Source organism: Biomphalaria glabrata, chromosome 13, assembly GCF_947242115.1.
Source record: "Biomphalaria glabrata chromosome 13, xgBioGlab47.1, whole genome shotgun sequence".
NCBI lineage: Eukaryota > Metazoa > Mollusca > Gastropoda > Planorbidae > Biomphalaria > Biomphalaria glabrata.
Window position 1 is genome coordinate 18,101,577 of NC_074723.1, and position 14,385 is coordinate 18,115,961.

Sequence of the window (14,385 nt, forward strand, 5' to 3'; positions counted from 1 at the left end):
AGTCTGGAGAGCTTTCACAAAGGTTGAAGGACGAACATTTGAGACTCAAAGAAAAGCCATCAATGAAGACATGTGCAGAAAGCAGAAAGAAAACTTAAAAAGACCACTGTGGATCTTCAATTCATAAGTCAAGCACTTTACCACTCAGCCACCATACCCAACATGTTTGGCTAAGATGTAATTAGCTTCTTATCTAAAGGAGGAGCATATGAGAGTTGTAAAACCAACACAGAATTAGTATTTAACTTCTAAAGATCTGAGTGGTTAAATTAAATACCAATAAAATAAATAAAAATAAATAAATTATAGCTTTTATATAGCCCTACTTTCGTGCTTATAGCATGCTCAGAGCGCTATGGTCCAATCTTTTTGTGGACCAGTGGGGGGAAGGGGTATCTAGGTTTTTCCATGCTGCCTTCAGGTGTTCAGTAAATACAACTCTGCTCGAGTCGGCTGTTGAACCTCGAGCCCTCTTCGTAGGTAGCCATGCCAAGTTCAAGCGTACTTAGCCTTTCGACCACGCTTCCACTAGATTCTAGTTGCTTAATTACCTCTTTCCTCTAGTACTAATCCTTATAAGTCTTCTTTTAATCTTTAGTCTAGTTCATAAAAAAATATGCACTAACCATTCCTGATTCCAAAGGTCAGTCTTTGAAGTTATAGATATCTAATCCAGATTTAAAAAAAAAAGTTTTTTGAGTTTCCGCTACTATTTTTATATTTCCTTAACTGCTTGCCAGTTATGGGTTTAGAGGTAGAGATGTTAAACAGAATTTGGCAGTGCTGCCATCTAGTGGTCAGCTTGTCTACTTTGTGGCAGCAGTTGTGGTACTCTATGACAAGAAGTTCAGCACTCAAAAACACTACCTGGGACATTCAGAGGAAATAACATGGTATTAACATTTAGTTCTATTATTAAATTGCTAAGATGTGACTCAGTAATATGAAGGGTAACATTTAGTTCTATTACCAAATAGCTTAGACATGACTCTAAATAAAGGGTAACAAGTACTACTATTATATATATTTTGAGTAATTATTTAATTAACTCTTTCAGCACATAGTATTTTGATTGAAAATCAGAACATAGAATATTCATTCTCACATCTGGAACAAAAAAAAAGAGAAATAAAAAGTTTAACATTAAAAAGATAGTGAAATAAATATTATATACCAAGTTACTCGCTGAGATTAACACAACAATCACCAGCGCTAGCGAAGTTATTCCCCGGAAGTAATAATGCACTGAAAGAGTTAATAGTTCAAATGGAATTAAATGGCTGCTATTTTGACACAATGTTTACATGATACACTAACTAATATCTATATACATTTAATTAAAAGTTACCTTTTAATGTATTTATATAATTTATATCACTGTCTAGTTTAGTTGATTCATTGACCATTTTCAACCTTTTGTCATCTTCAGAATATTGGTTACATTGTATATTTTACAAAGCAGTTAAATAGTCTCTTTAGATCTAGGTCATATTTTGAAATAGAGTTTAATTATGCCAATTAATACATTTTTTTTTTTTGCATAAAAAGATATTTTCGCAAAATACTTGTAAGTTGTATAGATATTGAAATACATATCAAACACTTTTTTGTTTATTTCAGTTTAACAATACATCCTAATGGTCGGTTCATAGCTACTGGACAGACAGCTGGTAAAACTCCAGATAAAGGGGTCAGTGTAATATTTTCTTTAGATGTTCTATTTGAAACAACCAGATAAAATAGACTAATGGTAGTCAACTCACTCTTTGTTTATCAGTGTAATTATATAAAGATTTTTTCTATTAATCTAAAGTGTACTCTAGTTGGTAGAATATTATTTAATGAATGATTTTTTTAAATGAATAAAATAATGAATTCTTTATTCAGAAATGTGTCTGTGTTGCTTACCTTTGACTTCTTTTTTTTTTTTATTGCTTATTAATCTCAATACATTTTATTATATTAATTTAGGCCCATGTCCGTGTCTGGGATGGGACTTCCTTATCCACCTATGCAGTGATTGGACTAGGAATATTCCAACAAGGAATTTCATGTGTTAACTTTTCAGATAAAGGGACTATGAATGCTGGTAAATCTAACGCAGTAAGTGCTACATAGAACTTTTCTGTATTAAAGTCTTGAACACCTCTTTGCTGTGTCTTGAGTAGATTCGAGTGTTGACTATGTTCAGGGGGAGGTAATAATTAATTCCAACTAACCAGCTGAACACAGGCAAAAACCAACAAGGAAATGAGATGTTGACAATTCAAACATTTTAACTAAGTCAAAAATTTTTTCGGTTAATAAAATTTGACTGCCTCCAAAGTCACTAACATATGATCTGTTTTTATTCCATAACCAACCCTAATCTTATTTTGACGTTATTATGGCTATATAAAGCCTAACTTCAAATACACAAAACAAATATCCTAACGTTACGCCAAATACCCAATTGTAAACTAGCATATCCTAACAAAAGAAATTTACTTCATTTTTATGTTGGAGCATTCAGATGACTAGACCAATACATGAGATAAACTGTGCAGTGGTTTCCAAATCAGGGAGCTCTCCATATAGTTTTCTTTCTATTGGGGTGTTTTGGGGCCAGTGTCTTGTACAGGCCTTTTGGTAAAGAGAGCAGTTTTGGAGGACATGGTTGGCATTCTCTGGTGACACTCCACATGGGACAAAGGAAATGATGTAGTATTAATTTTATGCAAAAATTAACTCTGCTATTTTTTTGGCATGTAAACAAAAAGAAAAATATTATTTTTTTAACCTAACATGAAGAGTAGATGAGTAGGACAAAGATATTGATGAAAAAATATTGGAGCGATGACAAATAAAAAATAGATTGGAATCTTGTCCATTGAAATTTAAGGTTAATCTCATGTATATTTTCAATAAATGAAATTCTCTAGTCATCAAAGATGAGCATACTTTTTTTTCCTGGATTCTTAAAGATTGCTTTGCACTGAGTCAGATTAAATTTAAGACATGGGTAGTTTAGGCTTGATACAGCTTGTTGTAAACTAGCTCTAATTTTCTTTACCTTTCTTTTGCCTGAATTTTGGCTATTTTCTTTTCTTCCTTTACTCAACTGCACACCAAAAGAATCCATCGTGAGCAAACTTTTCTCAATTACAGGATCTCTTGTTTCACAACTTAACTCCAAGAGTATCCATTTTGTGTTAATTGTTCTCAGTTACAGGTTTTTAATCCACATTCTTTAAGTGAAACCATTGGTATTTGGATAAAGATTTGATTACATAAATGTTTTCATACTGGATAGCTCACAAAATAATTGCTTCATTTAAAGCAAGTATCTTTCTAAAATATGTGCTTGATTTGGGGAAAAAAGAAGAGACAGTGTTTATATTTTTCTTTTTATGATTGTCAAATGTTATCTTGTTCTTTTCATGACTTAACCAAGTCTTATGGTGAACTACTAATGGCAATAGATGACAGTGACAGACATCAGTTATCTGTCTGGGATTGGCAAACTGAGAAAGTTCTAGCTAAAACAACAGTAAGTATAATGTCTGTTAATAAGTTTACTTTTAACAACAATAAAAGGAAGTTCTTGGGTGATAATTAAATATTACTTAATCAAACCCATTAATATTTTCACTGTTATAAATTATTTTTCTGTTTATTTTACTTGTTCATCTCAAATCTCATAAATATATTTTAATAGACGCCTTCTAAACTTGTTTTTTTTTTTAATTAAATAGAAAAATTCTATGTATAATTTATAGTGTTTGTTTCTGTTTCAGACCAGTTCTGATCCAGTTGTATCTGGTTGCTTCTATCCAAATGATGAGACCATATTAATCACTTATGGTAAAGAACACATTCACTTCTGGAAAATGTTTTTAGACAAGGGAAAGAAAATAATGAGAGATAAACTGAGTGGAATTTTTGAGGTAATGGAACAAACTGTTTAACAAATGTCATTAAAATACAAGATTTAAATTTTGGGAAGTGGTTATTAAACATTTTTTAAAATACATGTCACTATTCTAGAGTTCCTACAGTCTCACTGTTTCTGTTTTGCTTTCTTAAATGTTAAATATTCTCTTTTTTTGTTTTGTTTTAGTGCAGTTGATGTAAAACAAAAAAAAAAATTTATTTTTTAAAAAATACTTAATAAAAAAAAATATAAAAAATTGATATCGTTAGCCAAATATTGGGTACAATTACTTGATCCCTAAGACATTTTTTAGGGTACCCAACTACCACATTTTTACTAGTAACAGAACATTGCTTAGCTTAATTGCTATGAAATGTTTAATTTTCGAATTTGTCTTCAAAAGCAAAGAAGTTATCAGATGTTTATGCTAAACATAATTTTGTTATAATAGATACCTTAAAAAATCATGTGCTTCTATTGGTAGGACTATGTTCCGAAGTTTGTAACATCAGTCTGTTTCTCCTCATCCGGAAATGTCATCACAGGTGACTCAACTGGAGCCATCTTGGTTTGGTCACATGATGAAAATAATGTGTTTACAATCAATGAGGAGTTATCTCAGTACACAAAAAAGGCACATAAGGTTTGTTTTCCTTATATTTTTCTAGCTCATAACATAGGATTATAAATATGTCCATGTGATTAATACTTTGTATTACCCAAATCAGGAAGTGGTCTACCTATTCTTCAATGTATTATAGTAATATAAGATTGTTTATATCATTTAAAACTATATTTTGAAATTTGTATGAATCCCATTAAATTGACAGAATTATGTTTAATATTGTTACGAATCTCACTATCCAGGCTCTCTGCAAACTGCACCATACATCACCAACTTAAAGAACTCGACAACTCAGGGCTCCAAAGTAACGTTATAGTTTAATGTCCATAAATAACAGCCAATACTGTACAATTGGCAGCACGTAACACAAGACTGTACAAATATCTCTCCGTCGTATCAACTCTTGCACTGGTCTCTCTCTGTCTCGCCTCTTACTTGCACTGAGCCGTTGTAACGAACTGTAGATCGGGAAGTTGTGACTGACTCGTCTCTGATACCTTCGCTCTTTATATAGGGTCCCTACTGGCCTTCTAGAACCGGACAGAACGTCGCTCGACCATTCTGGGTGTCAGATGACTACAACCCTCGTGACGCTCCTGAGCTCTGTTCACGACGTCGATCCTTCCCGAACCATCATGTTGATACTCGTCTCGGACGATCGTCGTAACTCGTCACGGTTGAACGCTCGTCTAGCGCTGGCCTGGGGCGATTTGCGTCGGCTGACCACACACACACCACTACCCCCATCTGTGCCTCCACCAGGTTTATAACACTGCCCCCTCCTTAGATCTGTCCGTCCCGGGCAGATCCAGCTTCACCATAGTACTTGTTGAGTCTGTCGATGTGGACGACCTTCAGTTTGGACCTTGGGCTCTTCTGTATTCGATACACGACATCGTTGATTCTTTTTATCACGCGGTAGGGTCCTTCCCAGTCTGTTTGAAGCTTTGGGGACTTGCCTTTTCGTCTTTGTGGATTGTAAAGCCACACCAGATCGTTCTCCTGAAACCCAGCGGCATTGGCCCGTTTGTCGTACCTTGTCTTCATCTGGTCACTGTTGATCTTGATGTTTCTGCGGGCTAGAGCGTGAGTTTTCTCCATCCGTTTTCGGAGATGTGCGACATAGTCTGTTGAAGAGGCTGGCACATCTCCCGGAATCCCGAATAGCAAGTCACACGGTAGTTGCAGCTCTCGGCCGAACAACATCTTTGCTGGAGTGTAACCGGTGGTGCTGTGAATCGAATTTCTATATGCCATAAGGAACATTGGGATATAGGTGTCCCAGTCCTCTTGACGTTCATCGACGACTTTCGACAGATGCTGTTCCAGTGTTCGGTTAAATCGTTCCACCATTCCGTCTGACTGAGGGTGTAGAGGGGTTGTGCGTGTCTTTTCGATGCCCAGTACCTGGCACGTCTCTTGAAAGATCTTGGATTCGAAGTTTCGGCCTTGGTCGGAGTGTAACTCCCTGGGAGCACCGAACGTCGCTCGACCATTCTGGGACGCTCCTGAGCTCTGTTCACGACGCCGATCCTACTCGAACCTTCATGTTGTTAACTCGTCTCGGCCGATCGTCGTAACTCGTCACGGTTGACCGCTCGTCTAGCGCTGGCCTGGGGCGATTTGCGTCGGCTGACTACACTCACACCACTACCCCCATCTGTGCCACCACCAGGTTTATAACACTGCCCCCTCCTTAGATCTGTCCGTCCCGGACAGAATCAACATCATGACATTGTCTGTAAAGTTTCATCGCTGCAGGCGGGGGTCGATCAGTGGCAGTTGGCTTGCCTCTTGAGCTTGATGGAGCCATCCATGTTGCAGTCAGCAATGGTCGCTTCCTTCTTCTCCTCCAATTGGCCTTCACCTGGTTGCATGGACGTCTTGCGTGCATCGCCATCCACGTCGAATTCAGAAAACGTTTTCTTCTTCTCCTCCAGTTAGCCTTCATCTGGTTGCATCGATGTCATTGTCGCATCGTTATCCATGTTGCACTCAACAAAAGTAGCCTTCTTCTTCTCCGCCAGTTGGTCTTCATGTGGCTGCAGTTATTTCTTGGTAGAATCACAATGCACGTTGGACTACGCAAACGCCGCCTTCTTCTTTTCCTCCAGTTGATCGTCCTCTTGTTGCAGTGACGTTGTGGTTGCATCGCTCTCTTGTCGGTCGGTACTGAGGACAGCCACTTGACACATGGAGAGGTATAGGATGTAAGGGCAGGGATTACCAAGATTGTTGACCAAAGAGGTGGCTTCATAGGGCTTTGCGAAGAAGGACTGGGATGGGCTTCAAATCCACAGGACAGGGAATTGTGGGACAGGTCAACATCCTCAGCCTTGTCTGGAGGGCATGCTTGTGGGGCAGGTTGGTAACACTCCTCGTGCAAAGGTCCCTCGTCTTTGGCTTCAGGCTCCATTCGGCTTTCTTCACCACCATCAGGACCTCTCTCTCTCGTCTCAATATCGGGCCAATCACCTGTTGGTTTCAGACCTGGTTGATGACTTTCATCGTGCAAATGTCCATCAACTTCAACGTCAAGCTTCTTTGGATTCTCTTCACCACCATCAGGACCTTCATCTCCAGTCTTGGCAGCTGGACCAACGTCTGTTGGGTGCAGACCTGGCTGGTATCTCTCGACTTGCATATGTCTCTCAACTGCTTCGTCAAGTTTCAATGGGTTCTCATGATCACCACCAAGGCTCCTCTCACTGGTTTTATCATCTGGACAAACATCAGTATTGGTGATTCTCTTCTCCACAGCAGGTATGCATTGGTTCAAAGCCACTAACTCGGTTTTGATTCCCGAGACAATGAAATCTATCTTGGCGTCCACCTTTATGTCCATGGCATCTATCTTGGAATTGATGTTTCCTAGCATTGAGCTCAGGAGCTCCTCCATATCTGGTTCTACTTGAAAAAGATACGTGTCTGGATCTTCCTCTTCTTCCATTATTTCTTCCCGGAGGCGTACTTGTAAGGTTTCTTTGTTTCCACTTGTCTTCAGTCCTCGATCACGTAACTCTCGCTTCAGTTCTTTTAATTCGAGTTCGTACAGCAGTTTCAGACGAGCCATAGTAGATCCGTCCCTATCCGATCCGATCCCACTTCTGACACCAGTCTTACGAATCTCACTATCCAGGCTCTCTGCAAACTGCACCATACACCACCAACTTAAAGAACTTGACAAGTCAGGGCTCCAAAGTAACGTTATAGTTTAATGTCCATAAATAACAGCCAATACTGTACAATTGGCAGCCTGTAACACAAGACTGTACAAATATTTCTCCGTCGTATCAACTCTTGCACTGGTCTCTCTCTGTCTCGCCTCGGACTTGCACTGAGCCGTTGTAACGAACTGTAGATCGGGAAGTTGTGACTGACTCGTCTCTGATACCTTCGCTCTTTATATAGGGTCCCTACTGGCCTTCTAGAACCGGACAGAACGTCGCTCGACCATTCTGGGTGTCAGATGACTACAACCCTCGTGACGCTCCTGAGCTCTGTTCACGGCGTCGATCCTTCCCGAACCATCATGTTGATACTCGTCTCGGACGATCGTCGTAACTCGTCACGGTTGAACGCTCGTCTAGCGCTGGCCTGGGACGATTTGCGTCGGCTGACCACACACACACCACTACCCCCATCTGTGCCTCCACCAGGTTTATAACAATATGTTAAAATTCTCACATTTGAAAGAATCAACTAACGGATATATAAATCATTCTGTTATATATATTTGAGAATGATGGGTAGCTGTAATGTTGTGAGCAACCACTGTTCTCCATCCCTATCAAGTGATAGCAGTCTTGGCATTAGGGTATCAATGGACAAGAGTGCAGTCATCAATGGACAAGAGTGCTGTCTCAATCTTTTCATTTCAAGTTTTTTATTGACCCTGGCTTCACATTTCCTCTTGGGTACTATGAAGGAAACTCCTAGGCCATAAATATATGACTGACAGTGTAGTTTAGGCTAACAAAATTTGGTTGTTTCACAGTACTGAGGAGATATTCTTTACATGCCAGACTGTAAAGCTGTAACAGGATAAATTTGTTTAAATTGTAATAATAGTGATTATCAATATATACATGTATATATATATATATATATATATATATATATATATATATATATATCACTGAATATTTATAATGCAATTTTATCTTCTAAATTATTTCATATCAAAATGAATGTGTTTAATTTGGTTCATTTACAGAAAAGCGTGTCATCATTGTGTATGCTGGGAGATGGAACTCTTCTCTCCGGGGGTGGAAATGAGGTGAAAGCTTGGGATTCCATCAATGATTATGCTCCAGTTAAAGAAAGAATAGTATGTAGCTTTTGTTGTGACATTACTAAAGCCTGTTTCTGAAAACTTATTACATTATTAAGGTATCTCAATCATATTTTCTTGCTTTCATTGCAGTTGCCTTCTACTGCAGGACATGTAAGAAGCATTGTACCAATCAATAAAGGGGGTCTCGATGGATCGATCTATGTGTCTACTACAAGAAATAAAGTATTAGAGGGAAGCCTGCAACTCAAGTTTAAATTTATCATCCAGGTAATGATATAGTTTATATTTAAAATAAGGACCTAATAATATTGGGATTTAAAAAAAATGATGCTGACAGTAAGAAAATAAACCTTTTTAAAAGCTTTAAATCTGAACATTTAAAGTTCTCAAATGAATTGTAACTTTTCAATTACAAAATAATCTTAAAAAGATTTTTTAAAAATATTCTTTCAGATTAAAATCAGAATTTACATCTTAACTTTTCGTTCTGTATGTGTGTGTGTGTGTTTTAAGGGTCATGTAGAAGAACTGTGGGCTGTTGAAAGTCATCCTTTGGAACAAACATTTATATCCGCTGGACATGATCAGACAGTGGTCAAGTGGTCAGCAGTGGCACACACAGCTGTATGGAAAGTCAATGTTGAGGTATTTTTATGGTTGGATTAAGAAAACTGAGCATTGAATATAAAAGTATAATTGAAGCTGATGACTTTAAATTTGCATTGTTTCACTGATGTAGGCCTACTAGTTAATATTTTAAGGTTTGTTATTTCAATTTCTTTATATAATAAATTAAAAACAAATGCTTTAATTTTTCTTTAAAGAAGAAAATTACATTGTTCAGATTAGAATATGATAAATCAATGCTATGGTCATGAACTAATAAATCAATGAAGAAAAAACTAATTCTTTTTTCTTTAGAACCCGTGTACTTGTATCAGTATAGACCCAAGAGGACGAATTGTTGCTTTAGGAACAACTGCTGGAAAGATAATTGCGCTCAATTCACTTAATGGTGCAATGCTAACAACATTACCTTGTGGAGCTGCTCAAATTAATGCTTTAGGATTTTCTCCTGGTAAGACTCACCAAACCTAATGAAATATAGATTAACTCTTTCTCTCCTAATTGACAATACCCTCATTGATTTGACCAAATCAAATTATTTTTTTTGTTTAATAGACATCAATTTGTGTTACATAAAAAGAGCATGCATGCCCATTTAATTCTATATCAAAGAAAAAAAAAATGTTTATTACAAAGCTATTGAAGTTTAATCCTAACTGGGAAGTAAAATGTTTGTAAAATGTTTTACATGTTTCGGATGTTCCTTCAGAGTTGAAGATAATTACTTCCTAGTCCAAACCTCCCGCAGGACGACGGGGGATGGGAGCGGGCAGGGTTTGAACCCGGGACCATCGATAAATCTGTACGACAGTCCAGCGTGCAAACCGCACGACCAGGCTGCCATCCACTATAAATGAGCAAATAAATAATTCTGTTGGATCATGGAAAGAGTTAAAAACATATCACTGAATTCAATCCAAACTCTAGCACATATATAATAAAAGAAAAAAAAATTAAGTGTTATTGGAAGTGCTTGTACTATATAATGTTACTTTCTACAACCACTTAACATGTACTTTTTATTTGCTATCATTAGATGGCAAGCTGCTAGGTGTTGGAACATTTGATGGATTTATTCAAATTTATCATGTACAGGAGGAAGGACATCAATTTTTTAAAACACACATTTCTTCATTAAAGGTAAACTATTTAGCAAAGCTATCATACTTTAATAGCTTATTAAGTTAAAACTAAATGATAATATGGGTACTTTAGGTGCAACTTCAACAAGACTAAATAATAGTATTGTGCTTTAGGCGCAGCTCCAATGCCAGAGCCTTCTTCTGAAGCAGCTTGATTGCTAATTAACCTTCCTGTTTTTTGCTTCTCTCTGAATTCTCCTTTCTATACATTTATGACTCTGGCTTTTATCATCAAGCATCATTATCCTATTTATTGTTTTAACTGTATTGGCGGAGCGATAGTTAATTTTGGGCTGCATGGCAGTCAACTGTGTCAAGGGACAGTAATTCTACACACAAATATGACTCGTGTTATGGTCATGTGATCAAAAACCTTAGTGGACAAGACAATGTGTAAGAAAGATGAGTTCAGTCCAGGACAGCAAGGCAGTAAGGACGGTGCGGTTTAATGCGAGTCCTCAAGAATGTAGCCGTACTAGTTCAGGAGTAGACAAAGAGACTAGTAGAGTTTAGTAGGCAGTTCTGTTAATTACGACAAATCATTTGTAGTTAGTGTAGCCAATTGGACTATTTTTGGAACTCTTGTTGTCAAGTTTTTGTGTTAGATGTGTTGTGTTTAGCAGTGTTCTTCAGAAGGCCGGGTAATAGTAATATATTGAAATCTAAAGCCTGACCTGAAATATTGTAAATCAGTATACCATGCAGCATGATTGCATAAAATTCTGAACATAACTTGTACTTAAACATGTCTTGCAAATTATAAATTAACCAGATGCAACTATTTTTATCTAATCGGGCTAATTTGATACAGTAATGTTTAGTATTTCCAAACAACTGCAAGGAATAAATGGACACTTCCTCCTTTGTCTCATTCAGTTATGCTGTATAATCATGCTCACTTCTGATGAAACAAAACAAATGTTGTAGCACATTAACTTTTTAATTATATAATATAATTTTTCTCATTTTCTACAGCACAACATATTCATCATGCATCTTGATTGGTCTGTTGACTCAAAATATATTCAAGCTGTTCTAGGAGATTATGAAATTGTGTACTGTAAGTACCATAAACATTTTTTTAATACAAAAGATTTATTATGTATTGAAAAACAAATATCCTGTATTTAAGTAATCCATGTGTTCTTTGTGTCTTCATCCTAAGTCTGATCATTGAAGATTTCTGCACATCTCTAAGTAGAATTAGAATGTAACATTGTTCCTCTCATGATTTTAAAATATTTCATTTTTATTGTATCAATTACATTTAATCTTAATTTAAATTAACACCAACCAGGGGATGTCACCACTGGCCAAAAGATCAAGTCTCCAAGATTGGTTAGAGACATTAAATGGGCAACTCAGAATTGTCCCATTGGCTACCCACTCATTGGTAAATATCTGCTGTTTTTATTTCTCAATGACCCACAAAATTGACCTCACTACTTCGGTACGTGACGTTTTGGCCCCGCCGTTTTGGCGACGGGACGTTTTGGCGCGAGATATCATTTGACGATAATTTAATAAGCACGTAACTTTTATAATAATGTTTATTTCACTCTACCATAATATTGTATGTATAGTATGAATTCTAACACCGTTCAGCGAATTGTTTGTTTTTTTTAATTATAAAGGTTTTGCTTATTTCATGAATATAGGCCTATAATAAGTCAGATTCCTGAATGGTTATGACATGCTATATGTGAGTTCTGCTAATCGCACTGGATGACATTTTTGGATTTCTTTCCAAAAGATTTAGTTTTTTATTTGACATTAGTGTAATATACGAATTAGCTAAGTCTCACACTGTAATATAACAAAACATCTAACGCTCTATTACGCTGAATGACGACAATAACTCCACACATAGTAAAGATCAAGACTCGGAATGTGGTCAGTACAAACTCTAACGTGAATCCACCAATATAAACAAACACTCTGGGCGACAATAGATAGAAACAAATTCACGACACTAAGATACTTTGAAAAGATATATTTTGAGAAATTGGGTAGGGGTGATTTGGGTGACACATCTCCCATTGACGCAGGTAGAGTTAAACAAATGAAGACAAGACCAGCACCGAGCACTGGTCGTTGGCGTCATGCGTCTGGCGATCATCTCCTTGGGAATGGTCATTACATGTGACACCTATCCCGCCCCTCTCTTCTGCTCACATTTCACTCCTTGTATATACTCTTTCCTCCACCCCTCCCCTCTCTCACGCGTAAGACAATAATCTGTTTCTAGCACTCCACTTGACATCCCTAGGTGCGAATTTATTATCCTTAATCTTTAATTCCGAGAGCGGCCCAAAGTCTACATACCAAACAGTCATTAAATAAACCAATGTTAATGTAAACTAATAATTGCATCAATTTTTAGTCTATCATCGTTTCATTTTTTCAAATTTTTTTTTAAATTTTAAAGTAATATCTTAAAAAAACTTTTTGAAAATAAAAGTGTGCCTCTTAATAAACACACATACACAAGCCAAAATGTTTATTAAATAAAATGATGTGAAACACAAACACACATTTACATTTAATACGTGAAAAATATGTCTTAACACAAACACTCATGCAAAACATAGATCTAGATATGAATAATTCTTTTAAAAGAAATAATACAATAAACGTACATAATGTATATCGCGCCAAAACGTCCCGTCGCCAAAATGGCTGGCGCCAAAACTACCTTAGCGCCAAAACGGCGGCGCCAAAACATCCTGCTTCGTCACTACTTAGGCTTGTAGATTTTTACCATTTTGTCTTCCATTCAATATAAAAAGTAATAATGTTTTCCAGGTGCTTGGCAAAATCTGGATCGTGGTGATGTCATCAATGTAGTGGCTAGATCTCAGTACCAAGACCTGATGATGATAGGGGATAGCAAAGGTCAACTCAGACTGTACAAATGGCCATCAGCTCCATCAAAGGTGAGCTCACCTAGAGTTGTTGATGATGTGTTCATTACATGTCAGCTAATAATGTTAAAAATCCACTCATTGTTTAGGGATACAAACCTGTCCATAAACAATTTAACGCCAAAGATAATAGATTTTGTTTCTAATCCTCATACCTGAATATTAGTATAAGTATACATTAAATATTAAGAAAAATGAATAGTGACGTAGGTCTCTGATGTTCTCACTGTCCATATCTGTGTGTCGTAGACCTTGCACTTTTCTGTTTGCACTTGATTGCTGTGTTGTTTCTTTGATAGTCCAACATTTTGTGCAACATTTGAGTAATTCTCATATATATGCCCGAGATATTGCTTCAATAATTGATTGAGTCCTAGTCATTTTTATAATTATCAATATTCTTGTGTTTTACAAATCCTTGTAATGATATACTAGTAAAATGTCTTTATAAATAACAATGTAAAATCATTGTACAAATAAATTCTTTTTTTTTGAAGTAACGTCGGTATCATATAAGATAAGATTCTCAAAAAGTTTTTAAATAGTGAAAACTATCTTTTCATGAAACATTATGGCTGGCCACATTTGGCAAGCTAACTGCTCTTTGCCCACCTAAAAACTCTCCATGGAATTGTTGTAACAAAAGAAAATAAATGTTATTGATTGCTCACTCTCATCCTATCTAGTAGATCTTGTCAGTACTACTCACATTCTTGTTTTGTTGTGCCTTTTAGCCCAAACAATCTGTATAGAGGTGAAATATCTTGTTTTCAGCTCTCAGGAAATATTAAAAGAATGTAACAGAAATTACATTTCAGATATTTGAAACATTTCAACAACTATTGGTACTGTTTATA

General features: G+C 36.5%; 1 protein-coding gene across 3 annotated transcripts in view; it reads left to right on the top strand.

Moving 5' to 3' along the window:
• Positions 1-14,385, top strand: part of LOC106077562 (echinoderm microtubule-associated protein-like CG42247) — a 93,368-nt gene that overhangs the window by 77,097 nt on the left and 1,886 nt on the right. For all 3 annotated transcript variants that reach the window (XM_056008087.1, XM_056008088.1, XM_056008089.1), the window contains 14 exons: positions 741-893; positions 1,621-1,690; positions 1,972-2,103; positions 3,434-3,529; positions 3,777-3,926; positions 4,398-4,556; positions 8,755-8,868; positions 8,965-9,102; positions 9,349-9,480; positions 9,757-9,913; positions 10,499-10,602; positions 11,580-11,664; positions 11,902-11,997; positions 13,410-13,540. In XM_056008087.1, coding sequence (XP_055864062.1) covers positions 741-893; positions 1,621-1,690; positions 1,972-2,103; positions 3,434-3,529; positions 3,777-3,926; positions 4,398-4,556; positions 8,755-8,868; positions 8,965-9,102; positions 9,349-9,480; positions 9,757-9,913; positions 10,499-10,602; positions 11,580-11,664; positions 11,902-11,997; positions 13,410-13,540 — 1,717 coding nt within the window. The remainder of the gene's footprint in view (positions 1-740; positions 894-1,620; positions 1,691-1,971; positions 2,104-3,433; positions 3,530-3,776; positions 3,927-4,397; positions 4,557-8,754; positions 8,869-8,964; positions 9,103-9,348; positions 9,481-9,756; positions 9,914-10,498; positions 10,603-11,579; positions 11,665-11,901; positions 11,998-13,409; positions 13,541-14,385) is intronic.